This window comes from Meriones unguiculatus, chromosome 5 (assembly GCF_030254825.1).
Source record: "Meriones unguiculatus strain TT.TT164.6M chromosome 5, Bangor_MerUng_6.1, whole genome shotgun sequence".
Lineage (NCBI taxonomy): Eukaryota > Metazoa > Chordata > Mammalia > Rodentia > Muridae > Meriones > Meriones unguiculatus.
Window position 1 is genome coordinate 132,480,535 of NC_083353.1, and position 26,026 is coordinate 132,506,560.

Sequence of the window (26,026 nt, forward strand, 5' to 3'; positions counted from 1 at the left end):
TTCTGTGCATCAACAATCAAGCAAATTAATAGATGGTGTTCAAATTGTAAAATTAGCCAAGTCACATGTGTCTGTCTCAGCTGTTTCCCAAGGTAGTCTGGGAGTGCAAAGAATGGTCAGTGGTGATGTCCCCCGGGAACCTGGCAGACCAGGTGATTTAAGGGCTTGCTCTAATGTCCTTGAAGCTTTGGTCTGGTTGCACGTAGGGACCTATTTAAGTAATTTACAGCCACTGTTTTCTGTTTACATGGGTGCCAGCCTTGTTTTCCTTTCATTGTAATTCATGAAAAAAAAAAATCTTATTTTTATTAGTCAACAATTAACCTAGTTCCTGCTTTTCTTTGGATTATATTGGCAGTCGTGTTGATATGCTCGAACTACAAATTTGTATAATGTTTCCAAGCTTTCAATATGACGTGTTCTGTACTTTAAAATATAGGGCATTCTGTATCTAAGAAGCTAGTTTGTCATAGAATCAGGTATAAAATGAATTATATATAGCAATTAATACTACACTGGTGTTGAAGACAGACTACAGCAGGGGCAAAGATAATTCCTCCTGAGGTTATGGGAAGACTTGACAGACGGGAGCCTGAAGGACTGGGTTTTTCTGACAGAGAAAGGGGGCTCTTGGTGTCTGCTCCTCACACCAAGCTCAGCCCCATGGGGCATTGCTCTGTGCATATTGACACATCCACACATCTTTCCTCTAGCTGGGCCTTGTCTTGCTTAGTGGAAGAGAATGCATATAGTCCCGGTTCTGCTTAATGTGTCAGGGCGGGGTTGATATGGGAGAAGGGGAGGGGGGGGAGAAAGGGGAGAGGGTGAGAGAGTGGGGCTGAGAGGAGAGGAGGGAGGGGTCCTGCTGTCGGGATGTAGAGGGAATGAATAAATAAATTAATGAAGAAACAAACAAAAACAACAGCAAAGAAACCACAGTCTGTAATCCCAGGAGAGAGACGGGCGCAGGCCACAGAGAGCTCCACAGGGAGTGCAGGAGCCTGGGCACCCAGCTAACCCTGTCAGACGTGAGCTACAAAGCAGGAGCTACAGTCTTAAGCACGCTTGGTTGTGTGGGTTAACGAAAGGTGAGGCATTCTAAAAGAATAACTTGATGGCTTTAAGCAAGATTATGTCAAAATTAGAGTGGTGGAGGATACTGTTAAAATGAGCACTTACACTTCTATGAAAAGAACCCACAATGGCAGTGATTAAATGTTGATCTACTTTCTTCTTACCTTAGAACAGCGTTAATAATACTTTGTAACACTGTATGAGACTGTAGCCCTTACATTCCCCTGTAAGGGAGAAGACCATGGTGTGTGTTGTTGTTGTTTGGTTGGTTGGCTTTGTTTAGTTTACATATTCAGGAATCAAGTAAAAACTGCAGAATCTCTATATCTCCATTTGAGTCTGCCGGGAGGGTTTTTTTTCCAAGATGGTAAGGCGTTCTCTTCCCAGATGGCTTTCTGTTTTGGTTATAATATATTCACTTTATAACCCGACTGAAGCCCCCTTCTTCATCTCCTGTTAGCCCCACCCTCCCTTCCTCTTCCCCCCTCCCCCTCCTAGTCCTCAAAAAGGGGGTGTCCTCCTCCCCTACTGTCTGACCCTATCCTATCAAGCCTCATCAGGACTGGCTGCATTGTCTTCCTCTGTGGCCTGGCAATCCCCCCTCTCCCTGCCAGGGGGAGGTGATCAAAGGAGCAGGCAATGGAGTCCATGTCAGAGACAGTCTCTGCTCCCCTTAGTAGGGAACCCACTTGGACACTGAGCTGTCATGGGCTACATTTGAGCAGGGGGTCTAGGTCCTCTCCACCTTGGTTGATCCATCAGTCTCTACAAGCCCCCTGGGCCCAGATTTGTTGGTTCTGTTTGTCTTCTGGTCGAGCTCCTGTCTCTCCGGTCCTTCTGTCCCTGCCTCTTCCATAAGACTCCCTGCGCTTGGTTAGGGAGGCATTCTCTAATTCTGGTTAGGTTTCAGAAGATTGTCTTTGACACCCTTGCACACAGCTTGTATTCTATAAAGTTAGAACTTATTTCTTCAATTGCATAATTTTATAACTTATTTTTATATTTTGTGTAAAATTTTTATTAAACTTGCACTGAAGTTTTAAGAAGCAATATAGTATCTTAAATAAGCAAACTGTAACAAGCCCCTCTTGCATGAGGCTTGCTGGGATAGTTCCAGTTAATTTTCATAGTGTCTTTTACGGGGCTGTAAAGCCACGTCCCGCTGATCAAAGTGGCTGGGGGAAGGCCGTTGCACATCACCTATTCCCCGGGGAGAAGCAAGGCTGACCCTGCCCATGGCTGGCTCTGAGCGGTGGCCTTTGCACTCCACTGCTGGCACCTGCAGACAGATGTCCCGGGGCGCTGCTGCACCTTAGAGCCTGCAGCTGACTGGATTCAGCCTCATGTCTAACCCCCACCCTCCCTGGCCCAGGTTGTAGACATCTGTAAGGAAAATAAAGACGTGTTTTTAAGGCAGTTGGTGACTGCTTTGTCCGTGGTAGAGTGGGTGAACCACTGTACATTTATACAGGAGAATTCTGCTTAGCCATAAAAATGAATCAATTAGGGATGCCTACAGCCAACTTCAGACATCAGGTAGTCTAACGTTAATCTGCAGAAGCATGTAGAATAAACATGCTTTTCTGCCCTTTTCCCTTACCTTCCTGAGAATCAGAGAGAGGTGAATGAGAATGGGAGCTACTTCTGTCCTAGTTTAAATTAGTGTTTTCAAAAGGACAGGAATAAACAGAGGAAATCAGTTCTGCCATAGACCAATTGCATGAGTGAGGCCGTGTGTAGAGCATGAATTGTGTGGCTTGTTGTTGCTATAGGTAACCCCTAGGTAGAACTGAGAACACAGCTCTGGAAATGCGCTTATAAAGCTGTTGAAGGATTCATTGGTACCTGAGCAGGGCGTGCCCTCACTGCGGCTCAGGTCACACCTGGGCATGAGGATAGTGTGGGACACTTGGGCTGTGGCCACTGAGTGCTGCCCACCTCACATAAGGCGTAAGTGTGCACGAGACCCGGAGAGGCTCATGGTTATTGCAAGTAAAACGCTCCTTTCAGGTGCCAGGATAAGTCTGCTTTCATCCAGACAAAGGCCAGAGTTTGTGGTCCACACAGGGGCCCTTCTGGTGCATTTCTCAGTGTGGAGTTGGCATTTTAGCGCATGCAGCCTGTTTGCAGTTCACGTCAGCTGCTAAGGAAGTTGGGTTGTTGTTGCCCACTAATGTCCACAGGACAGCGTCTGTCTCCTGTACCCTTCACCTCATTTTGCCAACATTCCCACTTTTCTTCTGCTGCTTGGCACGGTTGCTTGCTGCTCTCCTCTCCGGCAGGCCTCCGGAGCCACAGTAACAGCTCTGTGTCTTCCCTTGCAGCACCAGCGGCTCCTGGGCGTGCTGGACACCGAGAAGGAACTGCTGAGAGAAAAGATCCAAGAGGCTTTGAGGCAGCAGTCTCAGGAACAGAAGGTGCGTGGGCTGCCGGCGGGGGTGGACCGGCCTGCTGCCCACCCTTGCCTGCAGCCTCCCTGCTGTCTTCTCCTTGCAGGAAACACTGGGAAGGTGCCTGCAGGAGGAACTGCAGAGGAACAAGGAGACACTGGAGTCAGCAGTGAAGGTAGGTTTACCTGCTCGGGCTGTGAGGCGCAGGCTGCCTGGCCCTGTGTGTCCCTGTGCTGTGTCCCTGTGTGTTCCTGTCCTGTGTGTCCCTGTCCTGAGTGTCCCTGTCCTGTGTGTCCCTGTGCTGTGTCCCTGTGTGTCCCTGTCCTGAGTGTCCCTGTCCTGTGTGTCCCTGTCCTGTGTGTCCCTGTCCTGTGTGTCCCTGTGCTGTGTCCCTGTGGTGTGTGTCCCTGTCCTGTGTGTCCCTGTGCTGTGTGTCCCTGTGCTGTGTCCCTGTGCTGTGTCCCTGTGTGTCCCTGTCCTGAGTGTCCCTGTCCTGTGTGTCCCTGTGCTGTGTCCCTGTGTGTTCCTGTCCTGTGTGTCCCTGTCCTGAGTGTCCCTGTCCTGTGTGTCCCTGTCCTGTGTGTCCCTGTGCTGTGTCCCTGTGGTGTGTGTCCCTGTCCTGTGTGTCCCTGTGCTGTGTCCCTGTGTGTCCCTGTCCTGAGTGTCCATGTCCTGAGTGTCCCTGTCCTGTGTGTCCCTGTCCTGTGTGTCCCTGTGCTGTGTCCCTGTGTGTCCCTGTGCTGTGTGTCCTTCTCAGTGCAGTTAAATCTCATTAACCGATTAATACAGGGTCATTGAACAGTGCTTCATTCCAGAGACATTACAGTTTTTCTTTTGGCTTTGTGTTTGACTTCCAGTATGAGCATTTGTCTTCCTGTTAATTCGTATTCTATGACACTGAATGACTTCGCAGCAGAGACTGCCATACTTACGTAAAGTGGGTCTTCCCGGCCCCTGACACCCGCCTCTGGTGCAGGGCGGAGCTCACCAGAGAGACAGAAACAGACATGTGCTAGCTGCTTGAGTAGGCTCAGGAACCACAGCAGCGGTTTGAATGGAATCTCACTCTTTTTACCTTTTCCTTACGGAACCTTCAGTTGAATAAAAATATGAGTAACTAAGTTACTGTGACCATGTAAATTGTGTATCCGTGTTAACACTTTTTCAATAATAAATCACTTTTGAAGTGAGCTGAAGAAGTGGCGGGTCTTCTGAACCGAGCAAGGACTGAGTTCTGGGACTGTGGCTGAGGTGTGTCCTTCTGGACATACTCGTGGGCTTCTGGGGAGTAGGAGGCTTGACACAGGAGTGTATTGATAAAGGGCTGTGAGTGTGAAGTAGGAGACGAGTAAATGGGCAAACAGGAGCTTGGAGGAAGTAGTTCTCAGCTGAGCTCAGCACCTCGAATAGGAGTGGCCGAGTTCTGAGTGATGAGAGCGGTGGAGGAAGAGGACGAGCCACTTCTGAGGGTAGCAGCTTAGAAAACTCCCCCTTGCTTTCCAGGGCTTAGGGGCGCTGGTGACAGCAGAGTGTGCGCCAGTTAGCTTGCACAGAGACGTGCAAGCACCTGAAGAAGCGTGGCTGGGTGAATCGCCATTTTCCCAGGGTCAGCTGTTAGAGATCCGTGTCCTAGTACAGAGCCCTGAAAATACAGCAGAGAGTTGCGTGGTGACCGACCTGAAAGACACGCTTTAGTTTGCAGTTATCGTTCTTATTGGAACTAACTTTCCAGACCTGCCTTTGGCTGCCTGCTGCATTCAGAGTGCAGAAATTTCAGGGCTGAGGAAAACCTGTCTCAGAGTGGTTGAATGTATGTGCCTTTACTTGATAAGCTCAAAGAGGCGGTGCTGAGGCTAACTGGTTATGTTTTGTGGCGGGGCTTTGACCTTGTTAATCTTTCTGTCTTGGTCGGTTTTTGGTTTTCTTTTAAAGCTTGAGAAAGAAGCTATGAAAGATATCGTCACCAAAGCAGTGGAAGAAGAAAGGAAAAGTCTGGAGAAAGTTCACGCGGAAGAAAGGGAAATGTGGAAGACAGAACATGCGAAGGATCAAGAAAGGGTGGCGGAGGCGATCCAGGCTGCTGTGCAGGAGCAGCGGAGGATAAGTCAGGTGAGTGAGCACCCAGAGGCCGCCCGTGTGCCCTCCCTCAGGGGACGGCACTTGGCTGGGCATCTGATGGGAAATCCTTTGGTAGAAGGGCATTTTAGTTTCATCAAGGTGTTTCTGTTTTCACCTATTCTTTTCAATATTTCAATAATGTTTATCTTTCTGGTATTAAAAATCCTATAACATCTTTTGCCTTTTTTCTTATATTTCAGAAGCTCAGAATCAATGTTTCTGTTTTATCATTCCTACTATATTAAGCATCCCATGTTTTCATGTGTTTGCTCTCTTGCTCACATGTCCCACCTTTTATGCACACACGTGCACATGCATGCAGGAGTATGTACACACTCATGTACACAATGTGTTTGGTTAGAAAAACAGTTTGATTCACATAAATTATGTCTGACTTAGATAATAGCCACTTTTAGTTGGCAGCAGTAACTAACCAGGTCGTAAGTGGCCCCATGGTCTCATGAGAGGATGCCTTCATGAGCCAGTGTGTTCGTGTACAAAATGGCTTTTGCCCACTCACCTTCCCACTTCGTTTTCACAGGTGAACTTGTGTGTTCTGTTCACAGTGCCTCAGGCTCTGCGTGGGCAGACAAATTGAGTGACTCTCCCGTGTACACGAACCAAAAGACAAAGACAGCCTTCCTGGAAGCATGTTTTCTGTGCTGGCTGTCAGGTACCCTCATGAGGCACAGCACAACACACCTCACACTTGAAAATCTGTCCCCTCAAAAGCTGCCCACATGGCCGTGCCCACCTGTAATCTTAGCTCTTGGGAAACAGGCAGGAAGATCCGCAGGTGAAGACTAGCCTCAGGAATACTATAGCAAGTTTGAGGCCAGCCTGGGCTACATGGGACCTTGTCTCAGACAAATCAAAGCACAAACAGCACAAAATGTCCCCTGCAAGTTGAGAGTGTCCTGAGATTCTTAGCAGCATGGGGTTTAGTGGAAGCTGTGCATCTGAGTGTGACACACTCTGGTGCACAAGGCAGGGGGCACGGGGCAGGAAGCGGTGTGGGGGAGCCGTGTGGGGGGGAGCTGACTGTGATTTGCAGGCAGTCCCCCTTCCTCATGCTGACTTTACTGTAGTCATCGGCTACCGTCCCGTGGCTACGGCCTTTGCTCCTGCTCAAGGAAACTGGCAGGAAAATGGCTTTTTTGGAAAGCTCTGTGAAGTTCACCACCCCTGGTCATTTAGGAGAATCAAATAATCCTCCGTGATCAGGCTTCCTCTTAATAACTTACGTGAGTTTCTCCCACCTGCCTCTTTCTATCTCTTCAGATACAGTGGGAGAAAAACAGCAGCCCAGCCTTTTAAAAGAAGATGGATAGAAAGCTAGCAGGGATGCCATGCCAGGTGGTCGGTGGTCATGCCAGGTGGTCGGTGGTCATGTCAGGTGGTCGGTGGTCTTGCCAGGTGGTCGGTGGTCATGTCAGGTGGTCGGTGATCTTGTCAGGTGGTCGGTGGTCATGTCAGATGGTCGGTGGTCATGCCAGGTGGTCGGTGGTCATGCCAGGTGGTCGGTGGTCATGCCAGGTGGTCGGTGGTCTTGCCAGGTGGTCGGTGGTCATGTCAGGTGGTCGGTGGTCTTGTCAGGTGGTCGGTAGTCATGCCAGGTGGTCGGTGGTCATGCCAGGTGGTCGGTGGTCATGTCAGGTGGATGGTGGTCAGTTGGCAGGAAAAAGAAAGTTGCAGAGATATGAGGACCTTGTTTGCACAGGAAAGGGCTTTGGAGGAGAGCAAAGCAGAGATGTGCTCAGTTTAGCTGAAGCAGTGCTGTTGTTTGAGAATAAACAGTCTAGGAGAATTGTGGAGCAGCCACCAATCCAGAAATGCCCGGCTGGGATTGATACCTACGATCATGTGACAGATTGGGTAGAGACAGCACATCCAAACTTTGCACATCCAGACTTTCAGTCTGTATCTCTTGGAGGGGGCCTAGGTAGTCTGGGAATTATTAAAATTATATAAAAATGCACATATATGCAGATTTTTCTATAACGATGATATATACTTTTATTAAATTCTCAAAAATATTTTAATTAGGTAGCTTTTTAAAATATTGCAGTTGGCTTCCCATTGCCTTCTGAACTTCTTTGTAAAATCTATTCCAATTGATTAAATATTTAAATTACAAATTTGATGTGGCTAAGGAGGAATTAGGCAAATATTGACATTCTTAGAAAGGAAGACTGAGCAGAATGGCGGGCCAGGTGCCGCTAGAGAAGCAGACACTAGAGAAACTTAGCAACATCCCATTTCCCAGGTTCTGGTAACCATCAACATTTATTCAAAAAGTGGTTAACTCGGACTAAGCCAGCTTCGTGGAGCTTTAGCCCGCCCTCTCCCACTCTGTCTCCGAGCTACAGGTCTGGAGGACACTGCTATGGCTGCCCAGTGTAGAGGCCTGCGAGGGCAGGTTTGCAGCCACACACATGCACAGCTAGAGGACTGTTTCTGTGACCGTCTGCGACTTCTTGGAACACTTGCTTTGCTTTTATTGTTCAATGTAGTATTTTTTTTATTTTGTAATAATTACACCTTATTCACTTTGTATCCCCCCTGTAGCTTCCTCCCTCCTCCCCACCCAACCCTCTCCCCTTCCTCCCCCTTTTCCATGCATGCCTTTCCCCAAGTCCACTGATAGGGGAGGTCTTCTTTTCCTTCCTTCTGATCCTAGTCTATTAGTTCTCATCTGGGGTGGCTGCATTGTCTTCCTCTGTGGCCTGGTAATGCTGCTTCCCCCTCAGGGGGAAGTGATTAAAGAGCAGGCCAATCAGTTCACGTCAGAGACAGTCCCTGTTCCCATTACTATGGAACCCACTTGGACACTGAGCTGCTATGGGCTACATCTGTTCAAGGGTTCTAGGTTATCTCCATGCATGGTCCTTGGTGGAGTATCAGTCTCAGGAAAGACCCCTGTGCTCAGATTCTTTCGTTCTTTTGCTCTCCTTGTGGAGTGCCTGTCCTCTCTAGATCTTACTATTTCCCACTTCTTTCATAAGATTCAGGTAAATGGTGGGATCTGGAAAAGATCATGCTGAGTGAGCTATCCCAGAAGCAGAAAGACACACACAGTATATACTCACTCATATAGACATATAATATAGGATAAACCTACTAAAATCTCCACATCTAAAGCAACAAATCAAGAGGGAGGACTTGAGCTAAAATGCTCAATCCCCATCCAGAAAGGCAAAGAGGATGGACATCAGAAGAAGGAGAAAAGAGGGAGCAAGTTAGGAACCTGCCACAGAGGGCCTCTGAAAGGCTCTGCCCTGCAGACTATCAAAGCAGACACTGAGACTTATAGCCAACCTTTGGGCAGAGTGCAGGGAATCAATGTAGTATTTTTATTAATTCTTTGAGAATTTCACATATAGTTGCCATGTATTTTCATCATAGTTCTCTCTCTAACTCCTAACAGATCTACCCTGCCCCAGGGCAAAAGCCCTAAGAGGTTTGTCAGCACAGAAATAGTGGTCATTGTCATCTCAGCTACTGAAATACTTGTTGGGGTAAAGTAGAGACGGGTTAAAAATTTTAAAGGAAAGATCTGTGGAAAAACTCATTTTCTATAAATGGCATTGAAACGCCCTCTGTGAAGCTCACACACTTCCTGAGAAGGGCCTGTGAACCTGCCGGCCTCTGGTGAAGACTAGAAAACAGTAAAGGCCAAGGTACAGAGTTGTCCTTGCTGCGCCCCACAGGGGAAGCTTCTAGCCAATGGTGGAAACAGTGGCATAGGGTATAAGGGCTGCCCTGCAGGCAGACCACTAACCTAAAGTTCAGTGGTTCAAGAGAGTGGAAAAGTAAATGTCTCCCTCCCCTCGGCAGCCCACACAAATCTTCTGAAACGCTGAGGAGAAACTTCAGTAACTCCACAGGAGGAAGACTGACTGCAGGCTCTGAATAATTAATCTCTGGACATTACCTCATGAGATCACAGACAAGTAGACTGTGTTGCGCAGTTATGTGGCAGAGGATAAATGGAGAGGAACAGAAAAGATGTTTCTGAATCGCTGCATTGTATTCTTTTAACTGTGCACTGTTTAGAAACAAAAATAACATTTGAAGAAACAGAAAAGCACAGTCCACACACAGGCAGAAAGGCCTGGTAGTGGCTTACTAGGCCAAGACTTTTTTGCCCTGCACCACAGGAGCTCAGGAGAGACACTTTCTGTGTCCACAGGACCTTGCTGTAGCTCCCGAGGGCCAGGCCCTTGTGAAATCACAGTTTCTGTGAAGGCTGTGCGTGAACTCTGAGCCCCGCCCTCTGCTTCAGTACCCAGAGCACAAGCACCGTGGCTGCACATGGCTGCCCACCGACCCCTGACCCCTGATGTGTCTGCACAGCTCCTGCCTCTCACAGCCTGTGCTGACTCGTGTGCCGACTCAGTTCTGACTTCCTGAGAGCTCTGTGTGTGAGCTCTGGCTCCCTGTATCTCCCATGCACAGAGCAGGAATCACACTCACTGAATAGCTAAGGATGGCCTTGAACTCCTGACCCTCTGGCCTCCACCATCTGAGTGCTGGGATTCCAGGCACATCTGCCACACCTGGCCTTATCTCAGGTTTTTTAACAAATTTGTAGGCATCGTTTTATGAATTAATTGCATTCCTCAGAGAAAACTAGATGAAAACAAGCGATGAGTTACTGTAAACTTAACTGAATGTTTCCCTGTGCATTTAATTAATTTTCTAAATGAGTTCTGTGCCTGGGCCAGAAATAAAATTCATGAATAGACTTCCCCTTGGTTTATTAGTGATAGGAATCTGAACTCCCCCCCCCCCCCCGCTTTCTGTTCAAAGCCTGCAGCACAGAAGCTGGGCGTTGTACATTTATAAACGCCGTCCTTGTGATCCTTAGGAAAGTCCCTAAGGAAGCTTACAGGGCAGACGGGGAGACGGGGGACGTATTGTGTCATACGACAAGGAGCACAGTGCTGTTCTTCAAGTTGGGGTCATCCAGGTAGCCATTCCCTGTGATTTTACAGGCCGCTCCTGAGGACGGGGAGGGGTGGAGAGAAGGAAGCTTTGGAGGAGCTGGCTGTGGCCATCCTGAGGGGAGCAGTGACCATCACAGCCCTGCTGTCTCCTCCCCTGAGCTGCTTCTGTAGAAGGTTCACATCTGAGTGGGAGGAAACCCATGTTGGGTGCCCTTCCCAGGCCCCTCATCCTCTCTTTTTTTTTTTTTTTTTTCTTTTAATTTTATTTTTTTTTATCAGTTACATTTTATTAACTCTGTATCCCAGCCGTGTCCCGGTCCCTCATTCCCTCCCAGTCCCTCCCTCCCTCCCTCCCTCATCTCCACCGTGCCCCTTTCCAAGTCCACTGATGGGGGGGACCTCCTCCCCATTCATCTGATCCTGTTTTATCAGGTATCTTCAGGACTGGCTGCAAAGCCCTCCTCTGTGGCCTAACAGGACTGCTCCTCCCTTCGGGGGTGGGGAGACCAAAGAGCCAGTCATGGAGTTCCTGTTAGAAATAGTCCCTGTTCCCCTCACTTTGGGAAACCAATTGGTTACTGAGCTACCACAGGCTACATCTGAGTGGAGGTTCTAGGTTATATCCATACATGGTCCTTGGTTGAATGTCAGTCTCAGAAAAGACCCTGTGCCCAGATATATTTGGTCCTTGTGGAGCTCCTATCCTTTCCCCATCAGACTAACTCCCCTTCTTTCTTATGATTCCCTGTACTCTGCCAAAGGTTTGGTCATGAGTCTTTGCTTTGAAAACACTGCTAGTTAGAGTCTTTCAGATGCTCTCAGTAGACTCCTGTCATACATTCAATGCACATCCCATCTGTCTTTCTAAATGAGGATTGATCATCTTACCCCATGTCCGCTCTATTGATTATCTTTTTTAGGTGTATAGATTTCATTATGTTTATCATATCTTATAGGTCTATATAAGTGAGTATATCCACTTAAAGAAATGCTCATCCTCATTAGCCATCAGGGAAATGCAAATCAAAACGACCCTGAGATATCACCTTACACCCATCAGAATGGCCAAGATGAAAAACTCAAGCGATAACACATGCTGGAGAGGTTGTGGAGAAAGGGGAACCCTGCTCCACTGCTGGTGGGAATGTAAACTGGTACAACCACTCTGGAAAGCTATCTGGCGCTTTCTAAGACAAATAGGAATAGTGCTTCCTCCAGACCCAGCTATACCACTGCTAGGTATATACCCAAAGTTTGTTCAAGTACACAAAAAGGACACTTGCTCAACCATGTTTATAGCAGCTCTATTTGTAATAGCCAGAACCTGGAAACAACCCAGATGTCCATCAACGGTGGAATGGGTACAGAAATTGTGGTATTTTTATACAATGGAATACTACTCAGCAATCAAAAAGGAGGAAATCATGAAATTTGCAGGCAAATGGTGGGATCTAGAAAAGATCATTCTGAGTGAAATATCCCTCATCCTCTCTTAGTTTTGCTTCCACCCTCCTCAGGCTGGGCCGCCTCTGGGCTCTGGACTCTGTGATTAGGCCTAAAGGGAAGCCTCTGTCTGCCCTCCCACACCCCCACACCGGAGATCACAAGCATGTGTTACTCTGCTCAAGTTTTCCCTTGGGTTCCACAGAGAACCTCAGTGAGCTGTAGCTCCTCGGGCTTGTGCGGCCAACACTGTACCCACTGCGCCATCTCTCCGGCTGCCTCTGCCTGCGCCACCGTGAAGACAGAGCTTCCGTGGCTCACGGGGGGCCCTGACCATGCCAGCTCAGCTGCCTGGGGCCTGAAGTTTGTACACACAGACACACACACACACACACACACGCACACTTCTCCAGCCCAGCTCTCATCCTGCAATAAAGGACTCCTCCATCTTGTGGAGGAATGGATAAGAGAATATCCTTACACCAGCACTGTCTGAGGTATTTGCTGACCAAGGTAGACACGTCCACTGGCCGGTGTGACGTTCAGGCTCAGCTGAGAAGGACCCATAGCAATCAAGATAAGTTTTCTGTGGAGCTGTGGGCTGTGAGGGAGGAAAAGCCTCACAGCGGCACACTTGACAGTTCCTGGTGGGATCCTGAGACGTGGGAAGAGGCCGAGGCGGGTTAAGATGTGGGTGAGACGGCTTCGCTCACAGACAGGCCTGAGGGGAGGAGGCTGTGGCAGGCAGCCAGGTCAGGGCCTGGGGACTGATTGTGCTCTGGCGACATCCGCCGGACCTGTCAACCACCAGAGCCTTCCTAAGTCAATTGTGGCTGTAGGAACACACTGCTGTCACAGTACTTTTTTGATGAAGGGTTGTTTTGTCAGTATTAAAGATCTATTTTCTAGTCAGTATATTGACAGTATGTCACTAATCGTAGAGGAGAGGGTGGGCCAGGGGACACGGACCTGCTCCAGCCTGTGCAGACACCCGCCTCCCCGAGCCTGGCGACTGTAACAGTCACAGGTGAATTAAGCTTGGTGTCTGCCCACAGGCCACGGAAGATGAGTGGGTGTAAGCACAGGGGAGTCTCATTCAGCTGGACAGGTGAAATTTTGGGGAATGCAGCCGGGTCTGGAAAGTACGGTATTACCTGCAGAAACCAAAGCAAACCTAAGTCAGAACAGGCGAGCTCTGACATTCTCTGTGTGGGCCCTCGCTCAGTGTTTGCAGGCATGCATATAATGAGCAGGAGAAAAGGTGGCTAAGACCTAAAACGTGAGTAGAGGCGCAATTGTCTCTCCTGCTGACAGGACTGAGGAGAAGCAGGGTGCTCCCACCTTGGGCATGGGGAGGGTATGAAATTGGAACTGCTGAGGCAGAGGAGGGGTGGGCGTGGGTAGATGAGAAGGGCAACTAAAGACTAAACAAGCCACGTGGATGCGGCAAGGCGGTACCTTGTAGATGTCAAAGGTTAATTTGGTGACTCCAGGTTTAAATTTTTTAATTAAAGTTTTAATTTTAGAACTCTTGAAAGAAATACTGGTTGGGAGTTGGGTGTCTTGTCAGGATAGTGTGGCATTGATCTGGTACAGGCACTATTTAGAGCAGAATAAACGCTTTCTGGGCAGGGCTCCGTGACAGTTTTCTTTGGAGTGTGGCCATCTTCTAACTGTAAATAGCGCAGTTTGCCCCAGATTGACTGTGGCAGTGAGTGATGTCCCACACACACCACATCGCCCACGTTGGGAGGCAGAGCTCTACCTATCCTGGTGGATGCTCAGAGGTTCCTGCATGCACAGCAGAGCAACCAAGGTCAGCGCTGGTGCTGTCAACCCCGGAAGCAGCACCAGGCAGGGTGTGCGTGCCCAGAGAACGGCTCTGGATAGCCCAGCCATTCAGAGAAACCTGGAGACCTGAAGATGACGCACGTTAGCGGAAATTACCATCTTCTCTGGAGACCACTAGAAATGAGAGAAGGCTACAACATGGCAGAATAGGCTCAAGGCGACAAGCCTGAGAGCTGGACCGTGAGCAAGGATGTGCAGGAAGCCGCCCACGGAGTCTGCCTGTGGAGCTGTGCTCAGGCTGGCCTCACCAGGGCAGACGGGCACACAGGCAGGAAACACACCTAACGTTACAGCAGGGTTCCTCAGGCCTTACTCGAGGGCTGTTCTTGTTTGGCCTTCATCTTAAGTTCAGACACACTGCATTATTACAGTCACCTTTTAGAGACAGTAATTGGAGATGTGTAGCTCAGGCTTATTTTCACATCAAGTTAATTTAAAATTCTTGCAGAGGAGGGGAGTGTTTGTGATGGAAACCAGGGTACACAGACACTGAGCCCATCTGACACCGAGTGTCTTCACAGTGGCTCAGAACCAACCACAGCCACCGTGACTTTGGGCTATGTTTTCTTTTTTAAATTTATTATTTATAATAATACTTATTATTATATCCCAGCAAATGGCCTCTCCCTTATTCCCTCCCAACCCCACCCTCCCTTCTTCTTCTCCTCCCATGTCACTCCCATAGTCCACTGATAAGGTCCTCCCTCCCCTTCCCTCTGACCTTAGCCTATCAGGTCTCATCAGGACTGGTTGCATTGTCTTCCTCTGTGGCCTGATAAGAGGTGATCAAAGAGCCAGCCTCTGAATTCATGTCAGAGACAGTCCCTGTTCCCCTTACTAGGGCACCCACTTGGACACTGAGCTGCCATGGGCTACATCTGTGCAGGAGTTCTAGCTTATCTCTATGCATGGTCCTTGGTTGGAGTATCAGTCTCAGAAAAGACTCCTGGGCCCAGGTTTTGTTTTGTTTTGTTTTTTTTTTTTTTTTTGGTTCTGTTGCTTTCCTTGTGGAGTTCCTGTCCTCTCCAGGTCTTCCTATCTTCCCCTTCTTTCATAAGATTCCCTGCACTCTGCCCAAAGTTTGGCTGTGAGTCTCAGCATCTGCTTTGATACCCTGCTGGGTAGAGTCTTTCAGAAGACCTCTGTGGTAGGCTCCTGTCCTCTCCTGCCTTCCCTGTCTTCTCCTGCTTCCTGTTTGCCTTTCCAAATGAGGATTGAGCATCTTTCTTAGGGTCCTCCTCATTGTTTACCTTCTTTAGGAAGCTTTATTCATAATAGCCAGAATCTGGAAACTATCTAGACGTCCCTCAACAGAGGAATGGATACAGAAACTGATACATTTACACAGTGGAATACTCAGCTGTTAAAAGCAAGGACATCATGAAATTTTCAGGCAAATGGACAGAACTAGAAAAGGTCATCTTGAGTGAGCCATCCCGGAAGCAGAGAGACACACATGCTGTATACTCACTTGTGGATGTTAGCCATATAATACATGCTGCGTTTTTCTCAGAAGCCATGGATACTATAATCAGGGCTTAACTCTTCTTGAAGAAATTGAGCATTGCCACCTGACCTGTCTTGAGAAGGAATGACATTTCTGCCCAAGCTCCCCATGCAAGATACTTGGCTAACCCAGACCTTCTCTCAGGGGGTGGACTCATTTGTTCGTTTTGCAATTTTTACTGAAATATTTGATAGGAACCACATTTGTTATAGACAAAGCTTAGTGCTGTTCTTAATTGTCGAGAGTATGGAATCCAGAAAGAAACCTCAGCTTGGGTCCAGCTGGCCATTGCTGCCCAGCCCTTCCCTCCTGTATGGCTGCTACCTGCTTCATTCAAAGAGAAAACCATATTCCACCATCTGCATGCAGAGGGCCTAGGATTTATCCCGGGATTCCCCCTGCCATTCCCATTTCTATGGCTCTGAAGTCAGCAGAACCTCCATCGTGCCTGAAAAGTAGTTCATTGAAAATGTCACTTCTTACGGCTCAGTGTGGTGGCCGCCTACAGTCCCAGCCCTTGGAAAATGGGAGTAGGAGGGTCAGGAGTTCAAAGTCAGCCTCTAGTACATGCCACACTCAAAACACAAAAACATAATCATAATCATAATAATAATAATAATGATGATGATGATAATAATACAATCTTACTTTACACATATTCCTCCTTCTAGTCTGTGGTTGCCTTCTCTTAAACTTTCATTTGCACATGAGTGTTTTATGTAAGCTAGTGTACCAGTGCCTATCTGTGGTAGTTAGACCAGGAGATTGGATCCCCTGGAACTGAAGGAACAGATGATCGAGAGCTGCTGTGCTGTGTGGGTGCTGGGAATCAACCAGGGGGATGAAGCAGGTATTTGCCAAGATCAGCAGAGACCAGTGAAGACTCTCTGTGCGCCAGGTGGCAGCAGGGGCTCTGAGCGGCATGTGGTGCCTACATGTCATGTGTCTAGAGGTCATGTTGTGTCTAGATGTTGTCATGTCTAGATGTGATGTCATGTCTAGATGTCGTCATGTGTGCCCAGGAACAGGAAGACTTTTTTTTCCCCATCTGAGGCATCTGGTCAGCCCAGGATAAATACCTCAGTGCAGTGTTGTAAGAAATGGCCCCAGGGAAGCAAGGCAGCCAGCTTGCTGTGTGCGTGAGACCTGGGCACAGACGGCAGCTGCTAGCACAAGGCTGTCACCATGCTTTCGTGTGCAACTCTGAAGACAGAGCAAAGAGTCAAGTATGAACAGATGCTCCTGAGCACAGACAGTGAAGACTGCAGGAGACAAGAGGTGATTAAAAGCCCTCCTGGATGCCTCGAAGGAGGTGTGCACACCAAACAAAGAAGATTCTGTGTTTCTCTTAGACATTTTTTTCCCAATTTTGTGTTTATGGGTATTGTGCCTGACTGCATGTCTGTGCACAGTATTCTTGGTACTGTGGAGGCCAGAAGACAACGCTGGATCCCTGGAACTGGAGTTACAGAAAGTCTTGGGCCTCCATGTCAGAACTGGGAATTGAACTTGTATCCTCCAGAGTACAGCCAGTATTTCTAACTGCTGAGGCATCTCTCTAATCCAGGCGGCCATATTCTTAAAGCAAGAGAATGAGAACATATATTAAAAATATTAAACGTAGGAGTCAAAAGACGAAGTTGTAAATGCCTTCCAGGGAGACATGGAAACCCCTCTGCAGCCTCTCTGCTCCCTCAACCTGCCACCATCAGCAAACCCACAAGGCTCACTTCACAGGTGTGGGCTGAGCCCTCCCTTCCCAGAGCCACCGTGGCTGCCCTCATCAAATAAGCCTCTGCTGCGGCAAGTGGAAACCCTCACAGAAATCATCACAATGTGAGCGCCTCTAATGGACAGGTCAGTGTTACCGCTCCTGCGTTCATGGAGGAGGGGACAGAAATACCGTAAGAGCCAGAATTCCAGGAGTCCTTGTGGTGAGCAGTCTCCTGAAATGATGAGAGTGAGCTGTGTTTCTGGTACCACACTAGTGAGCCCTGAAACCCTATCCACCAGCAGCAAAACACACTCAGCAGGCTGTGTTTATATCTGTGTTTACCTGTGTATAAAATAAGTGTACTAATGGTAATTTTAAGAAGCTGTCAGTTTGGGAGTGTGAGGAGGATAGAGAAGGTTTGCAGGGAGGGAGCTTGGAAGGTGCCGGAGGGAGGAAAGGATGGGAAGTAATATAGTTATACTTTAAAATGCATAACATTAAAAGTAATTTTATATTTTGTGATAAATTAAAGTTGCGATAACTTTAAAAGCTATGCAGATACAGAAAAGAGCCAGGGAGTCCATCAACAGGTCCTGGTGCTTTATGGAGCTCGGGACAGTCAATACTGGGAAGTTGTGACTGTAGTGATTCTTCATTAGTTTTATTAAATCTTGAATTAAAGGTGTGGCTTTCTGGATCATTAAAGCTCATGTCTGGATCATTAAAGTCCATGACAAAGTTCATACTGAGACTTCTCAGAAGTGAAGAAAATATCTAAGTGTTGCCTCTGGCTCCTGACAATGCATCCAGCCAATAGCCCTCATGCCCAGGATAGAGCCAAGGACAAAAGTGCATAAACTTAAGCTGTTGGATGATTTTGCATTTTTAAGAAAGTTGAGCATGTGATTCTTGAGCCTGAACTCTACTGCAGGGGGCTGCAGTGCCAGAAGGTTACGGCTCCAGAGTGGAAAGCTAACCAGTGCAGCCGTGACGAGGAGTCAGTCCGGAGTCAGACGCTCAGCGGTCCAGCCAAGAAATCCAAATCGCCAGCTATAGGATGGGGTGAAATAAAGGCATTTTTCTGCCAAGGTGCAGACCTCCTGGAGAAGGCAGTCTACCAGAGCAGGACCAACCAGCCAGAAGCAGTCTGTGGAGGTGAAGGCTCTAGTGAAAACATGGGGAGAGCCAGGAGGTCAGCTGTGGCTAGCCAGCTCACAGGCAGTGCCCAGCGCCTGTGACATGGCTGAGAGCTTGGAGCAGGGAGCCACAGGAGCAACAGTGTCCTGGAGCCTGCTGGGACGCCTGCATGCTTTCTCTCAATTCTAAAAGTCCATCTGGGTCTTCTGCAACAACAAAAAAGTTTTTAGTATCTTCCTTTCTGGAGGATTGGTGACCAGGAAAATGGAGCACATCCCTGCATTTGAGACACTTCTTTTTAGGCCATTGTAGTTGTGGGCAGTCACCTTAAATTCAGCAGCTGGTCACAGAGAGCCCAGCCAGTCAGCGTCCCTAGCATGGAGAGCAGGGTTCTGGGCCAACAGAATAGTTCCACAGAATATTGTGGAGGTTCTGAGGTGATGGAGAATGTTTATAACTTACTGGGGAAAGTCAGTATTGCAAGAAGAGGATTTTTTTTAACTAGTATTGACTCTGAGGGCAGCATTTTGCTTGCTCATGATTCTGGGTTCTTTGCCCCCGTCATCTCGTTGCTAGCGTTCACGCCCTGCCTCATGTCAGCACTCGGCTGCGTTGGTGGGCATTGTTGGTCTCCTGGACAGCAATTCTAGACGTCTTCCTTGGACACTTGCCAGTCTTCAGAGTGATCTCTTCACAGTCAAGGTGGCCTGCAAGGCTGTCCGCAGCATGTGGCTCTGAAATACAAATTTGTTTTTACTCTGTCAGTGTCTAGAAAACCCTTCTGAGCTTCAAGTTTGTCTCTTGGCGCACAGAAAAGGACAGAGCGCCCGTCACTCTTTCACGTTTGCGCACTGCTGGCTGGTGTGGCCAGTGAGCCATTTACACTGGGCTGGGTTTCCTTACAGGTTAGTGATGGGGCCGAGAGCTGGGGCGGCAGGCGCTGCACGGCTGGGCCACGCCCACAGCTCTCTTCACTGCTTACCTTAGACAAGGTCCCACAGTTGTTCAGGCTGGCCTTGAGGTTGCTTTGTAGCCCAGGCTGGCCCAGAACTAGGCTCCTCCTGCCTGAGACACCCGTGTATCTGTCACTTATTTTTAATAGGTAGATAATAGCTCTCATACAGTTATAGAGGGTTTAGTACACAGCGTGTGTTTGAGGTATTCCTCACAGTCTTGCATCTGTCACTTCTGTTTGGAAAGATCTAATAAAGTACTTTTGCTGTAGTCACCCTACTGTACATAGAACACCAGAACTCTCCTTGATACAACTTTGTTTGCAGTCTCCATAACCTCTCTCTCTACCCCTCTGTTTGTGTGTGTATGTGTGTGTGTGTGATGTCATTGGTCCCAGGAATTAGGAAAAGAAAAGAAAAATTAGCTGATTTGGAGGCAGAGAGTCCAGGAAAGGCAGCATTGTCAGGGTTGCAGTGAGGCTTCTGGGCCTGTCGCTGTCGGCCATGGCAGAGCAGCAGTTCTTGTGGAAAAGCAGAGAGCACGTGGAGAGACAGGGAGTGCAGAGTTCAGGGCCAGGCTTGCCTTTTTGTGATAACTCATGTTTGCAGGAATGGACAAAGCCCAGTGGAACAAGACTTCCCTTCTGGAACCCACCCACCCCCGCCCCAGGGATGGAGCCGCCCTCATCAGGCCCTGCCCCTTAAGGCCACAGAGGGACCAAACTCCCCTGCAGGAACCCCGGGAGACCCAAGCCTTACACACGTGGCTTCTGTTAGTGCTCCTCACCCCAAATCAGGCTTCCCACGTACTGCACGCTGGTGTCTCCACGCTTCGGGCTTCGTCCAGGTGCTCTCCTGGCCTCAGGCGAGTCGTTGCCTGCATTGCTTACTTGGCGTCACAGATGCAGGGCGCAGGTGCACACCCGTGGCCCACACTACTGGCTGCACACACAGGCCAGCCCTTGGCCGCAGGAAACGGAATGTTAAGAGTGAATTTAAGTGTGTGGTGGGAAGATCAGGGGCTGCTGACTTTGGGGGGCTGGGATGGCTGTGGAGAGCTGACACCCACATTTGCCAGCTCAGATGGCAAGAATGGAAGTCATTGTGACAGGGACAGCACGGAGGTACTGCAGTGTGTCTGCAGCTCTCAGGCTCTTTGAGGTGCTCCCGGCTTTCCCTCCCACCACTCCCTCAGAACTGTCAGACAGACTTGGCTGTGCCAGGCGTCCAGTGAACCAGCCTCTGTGGCCTCCGTCTTCATCCCGCACTAACGCCAGGGTCACACCTTCGAGTGTCTCCGAGATCTGTTGCCGCACTGTTTCTCTCTGCCCGTGCCCTGCATGTGTGTAGGTTACAGGTCGTCGGGACAAGGACAGGAGACTGCCTGCCTGGAACTGGTCGGCACACACTGCTGGCTCCTTAGCAGATGAAGGCTGGTGCCCCCAGAGGAGAGCTCCTCCGCAGCATCTGAAATCCAGTCCGCCTCTCAGGCCCTGGCCCTTCTGCAACTGTGTAACTTAAAATAATACTAAACTGCATTTAATATGTAGAGAAATAAAAAACAAATCATGCATTTGCTCCAAAAACTTAACCACATGATAAATGGGGTTTACTGATTAAGAACTTAAGAACGGGTAAAAGTAAGTCATGAAGCAACTGTCTAAAGGGCTACAAATCAAGCTATAAAGGAAAGCAAGAACCTAAGAGAATAGTTTGTTTCAGTTGAACTTCCAGAGAGAAATACCTGGACATTGTAACCTGTCCTTATGTCCGTTTCCTTCCTGCTCTGCCCTCGTTCTCCTTGTGAACATTTACACGTTTACACATTGGAATGTTTACAGGTTTACATGCCTATGTTTACACATATGTACATTTCTATATGCTCATACTTTCCTACATTCTATGATGGGGGTGCTCCCACAGGAAACAACCCCAGGCACCATGGCTAGATGGAAGTTAATAATTGTGTGGCAGGATTCATTCAAGTCACGCACTGTTGGATTTTCTTTTTAATTAAATATAAGGGTAAAGCGCTCTATGTGCCGGAAATACTGACGTTTCCTGAAGTCTGTCTTGGACTGTTCCCTACTCACCCTGCTTTGTTGCACTGTTCTGAAACCCCGGGTTTCTGACCACGGGAGAGTGAGGCAGGAGGTCCCGTGTCCTCCCTAGGGCTGACAGGATGGGGTTTTCCCTGGAGCCCCGCCATGCACCTCGACCTGGCAGAGCCTCAGTCGCTGTAACACTCACTACCCAGAGCATGCTTGATGCCCGTGTGTGACAGAGCTCAGTGTGAGCCAAGCTGTGGGAGCTGCCCTGCCCCGGAAGGGGTCCCCTGGGCGTGCAGTCTGGGGGCCGCAGAGGACAGGGGGCAGTGTGACAGGAACCGGGGTGATGGGAACTGGGGTGACAGGCTGTGAGGAGTGGGAGGCCTGTGTCAGGCCTGCCCTGCGCGCGCTCCACGTGTGTGAGCAGCACGCGTGTGTCTCGGTGCGTGCGCACTGACTGCACTTTCCAACCCCAAACAGGAAGCTGTCAAGGCAGCCATAATGGAGGAGCAGAGGCGAAGTGAGAAGGCCATGGAGGAAGCAGTGAAGAGGACGCGAGACGAGCTGGTGGAGTACGTGCGGGAGCAGAGGCGGGTGAGTGCGCTGCTGCGCCTTCCGCAGATGCTTGCACACGCGGTGCAGCACCTGGATACTGACCGATACCCTGAGGGCAAAGCTGGTCTCCTTGGAAGGGATTGACCTGATTGATTGTGCACTAAACACTTAGGTGTGTAAACCCGGCAGCAGAGTTCTGGGTGGGTGCCCGAAACAAAGCTCTGAAAGCCGTTCCCCACTCACGGGATACTGCGCACACGCAGCTTTCCTTTAGTCCCTGCAGACGCCTGCGTGTGCCCTCCAGGCTCCTCTGTCAGCCCGGCTGCGCTAACACTCAGGGGGGCAGCGTTGTGTGAGGCACCAACAGTCAGGGGGGCAGTGTTGTCTGAGGCACCAACAGTCAGGGGGGCAGCATTGTCTGAGGCGCTAACAGTCAGGGGGGCAGCATTGTCTGAGGCACCAACAGTCAGGGGGGCAGCGTTGTCTGAGGCACCAACAGTCAGGGGGGCAGCGTTGTGTCACTCTCCTGCTCATGAGCAGCTCCGACTGTGCTGGTCAGAAAAGCAGAACAAACCACTCACTGTCCTCCCGTCCACTGTTAGTGTAAATAGCGGGAGTTCTGTTAGGTGGGATGTGCGATCCTTGTGGTCAGCATGTTACAGGTTACACAGGTGGACTCCGTGTTTTAGCATGTTTTGTTGATGTGGCTAGCATGTGCGTGTGAAGTACAGCAATTCTATAGATCACGCACATACATATAGACTGTCGCATGCCCCACACCACAGCGAGCGTGCAAATGAAGCTACCTGTGGAGACCTGTGGTGCACAGTGTCCAAATGCAAGTGTTGGCCCCACGGCGGGGTGGAGATGTCGCCTGCCGTCCTGCAGTCGGCAGCAGAGGGAGATGCAGTGACTGAGCGCACACTCCTGTCCTGTACTGCTAACTTGAAGCCATCCATGTGAAAGTTCCCCGTGTGTGTGATTCCTGTCGGTTTCAGACTCCACAGACATGTCCAGGTGGACGCACCCATCGGAGCATTGTCTGCTCACGGCTTTTGCGCCACCTTGCCTTGGCGTGTCTTTAAAGTATTTCACTCTGATTCCTGATATGTTTGTCACCTTCTGAAAGTTCTGAGCCAAAAAGGAAAGTTGGCGTTTGGCTGATGTTTGTGCTTCCCACAGAGGAGGCTTCAGATAATCCTGCTCCTGAGAGGTTTGGGGGGATGGTACTCGCACTGTATCTGCCGCTCTAGTGAAGAAATGCAGATTTAAGATAAAAGTTGGGTTCCTGAGGACCCTCCTGCCATCACCCTCTTTATGAGCTGTTTTCTGCCTGCAGCAGAGGTTTTGCTCTGGCTCATTGGCAGCTTCCTCTGTCCCGGCCCTGGGAACTGGACCGCTCCTGCCTCCTCCCTCCGCAGGCTTCCTCCGGCTCCGGGAGGTCACATGGTGTACACTTGCCTTCTTCCGGCTGGATGGTTGGTAGCATGTGTGCCTTTTCCTTGTCTGTGGACTGGCACTCGGATTGTCTGCATTTTTAGTAACTTTCCTGAATCCGCACATCTGTGTTTGCAATGTCAGTCTGGACGGAGAACACGTGACCAAGCACACCTACAGTGCAATGTTGGGGCAATGGTTTTATTCTTTCAAAGCTGTGTCACTCTTCTGTCAGAGGCAGCTGTGATCCCAAGCCAGTAAGAGTGAGAATGCCTGTTTGTGTCTGATCCCTATGTGTCAAAAGAAAAGCTGGGCCCTGTGACCCATGCTCCTCCTCTCACAGGCCCGGCACAACTGCTTGTGACAGGCAGCCGGTCTGACTTGTGAGGGTTAGCGACCGAGCAAGCACAGGGAAATCGGGCCCCATCCGCACTGTCCACTCCAGGCCCTCTCTTCCTCGGCTCTCAGTGTGGTTACAGGGAACACCAGCAAGGTAGAGCCGTGTGCACTCGTGCGTAGGACGAGGCAGCCGGAGGGCAGGTGCGCCTCTTCTCAGCACTGTGTAGTGGCTGAAAATTCCCAGACCCCACTGGGGGAAGGAAGGTCTCACGATGGAAGTGTGCGTGCAGGGTGGCGTTGGAGCTCCCCGCAGTTATCCAGGTCCTGTCCCTCACTTGCTGAGAGTGCAGCCTTGGGTCACAGGAGATGGTGCTTGTCCTGGTCACAGCTGCGTCAGTCAGTCACGCTGCGGAAACTCGTGTCTGGGAAGCCTCCTCCTCCTAAAGACAAACGCTAACTGAAAAGCACGAGAAAATACCAAAGTGAAACCAGCATTTGCCAACACCTCTTTCATGTGTCACTTTTTACAATTTTAGATTCTTAATTCCGTGTCTCCTTCTTCATCTAAATAACATATTTACTGACTCAGATTAATTTTAATGTATCACCTTGGGACTTCGAGAAAGTTGGGAAATTAAAGGACACCCAGAGCTTAGAAACCAACTTAGAGGAAACATTTTTCATTTTGTTTTGTTTTAGCAAATTCCTATTTTTCTTGCCTCTTTCCAAAAAAACTAAATTGGGGAACTTATCTACACTTCTCCCTTTGGATGATAATTCTGTTTGTTTGTTTGTTTGGTTGGTTTTTTGATCAAAGAACACATTTTCAGGATAAAAATTTCCTTTCTCCAGCTTAAACACAAACAAACAAAACAACCCCAAAACAAAAACAGCAACTCTAGATGAGGTCTCAGATTCTCAGCCGCCGTAGGCTACCGTCTATGGACGTAGCCTGGGACTGCGGAGCCTGTGCTGAGGGCGTTGTCCGGAGGAGGCTCTGTGGCCCTTCGTCTCCAGACCCTTCCCCAAAGCACAGAAGTCTGCAGTGAGCGCTGCGCCAGCCCTCAGGAGAGGACTGAGGAATACGGAGTGGGAGATTCAAAATGCTGACTTTCTCTAATAATTTAAAATTTTCACATAATTTTGAACTGCAGATCCCAGTAGGAGAGGATAGGCATCTGTGCCCAGATCAGGAACTACCTGATCAGTCATCCGAGACTACGGAATGTTAGAATACCCAGGATAGTATAGAATCAGTACTGTACTGTGAAAACTGTTTGAACAGCATTTTTGGTTTTGTTTGTTTGTTTTGAGACAGGGTTTCTCTGTATAGCCTTGGACTTGCTTTGTAGACCAGGCTGGCCTCAAACTCACAGCCATCCACCTGCCTCTGCCTCCCCGAGTGCTGGGACTGAAGGTGTGCATGCCCGGCTCTTCTAGTTTTATGAGTGTCCTCAATGGAAATGTTGTTAAAGTTGACCTACAGGTGTCCTTCACCCAGTCTAAACACCTAGTTACTTACGTGCACTAGTGGGGAAGCCGTGTGCACATGCAGATGCCCGGAGCTGCTCACTAATCACTGACCCTGGCTGGCACACTCAGATGCCCAGTGTGCTCGCCACGCCACTGATAGTGCTGCACCGGTGTCCACCATGAAACAGGGTAGAAGTGAAGTAGCCTTCCAATCAGAACTGTCATGACTAATCAGGAAAGTAAATTGACGAGACTCTGTGTGTTTAAAATTATTCAGCCCAGTCGTGTTTTTAAAAATTCCTTTGCAAAACTACCCTTGTAAGGCCCGGGGAGGAGGTTGCGTTGCTTTGTGAATTTGGTGTGAAGCAGAAGAGCTGCTGATTTTAGTTTATCGGAGTTTTCGCTGCTTGTGTGCTGTCAGTGTCTGCGCTGCATTTCCCAGTGGAGAAGGAACCTCCACAGGAAAGCCTGACCTTTAGGCCTGGTGTCCGTTTGCCCTGAGCGTGGCCTGCGGCACGCTGACCTGCTTTGCAGCATCACTGTCCTACTCGGCCTTGCTTGTGCTCTGGGGTGCTTTCCTCAGTGTCTGCCCTTGGCATCCCATTCTGCACCCTGAAGTGGTGGGGGACCCCAGGATTCCGTGTGAGCGGTGGCCCCTGGCTGAGCTCCGGCCTGGAATTGGGAGTCGGGGTTTGTGAGCTAGCTCCTTTGTCTTTAAGGCCTCCTTGTGAAGTGGAAGCAACGTTCTGCCTGTTGCTCCTCTGCCGGGTTTCCCCAGGGTTAGCAATCCCTAAAGGTCACGGACTACGGAAAGCTTTGGGCTGCACACTTCACACTTGTCTTTCAGTTGCACTGGTGATGAGCCCCCTCCTCACAGGAGCCGGGAGCCAGCCACAGGTCCTTCTGGCCCTTCCAGCTCTGGCTCCCTTCACGGAGAAGCTGCTCCAGCTGATGGAGCCCCACGGCTTCTGAGGGACAGTGAGTGGTTAGCGACGGAAGGCTGGAAACCCAAGGCTAAGGGTAAATCCCCATGAGCAG

General features: G+C 49.4%; 1 protein-coding gene across 9 annotated transcripts in view; it reads left to right on the forward strand.

Moving 5' to 3' along the window:
- Positions 1–26,026, forward strand: part of Ccdc91 (coiled-coil domain containing 91) — a 118,011-nt gene that overhangs the window by 81,630 nt on the left and 10,355 nt on the right. For all 9 annotated transcript variants that reach the window (XM_060384522.1, XM_060384523.1, XM_021646014.2 and 6 more), the window contains 4 exons: positions 3,399–3,491; positions 3,571–3,639; positions 5,397–5,573; positions 21,665–21,778. In XM_060384522.1, the coding sequence (XP_060240505.1) occupies positions 3,399–3,491; positions 3,571–3,639; positions 5,397–5,573; positions 21,665–21,778 (453 nt within the window). The remainder of the gene's footprint in view (positions 1–3,398; positions 3,492–3,570; positions 3,640–5,396; positions 5,574–21,664; positions 21,779–26,026) is intronic.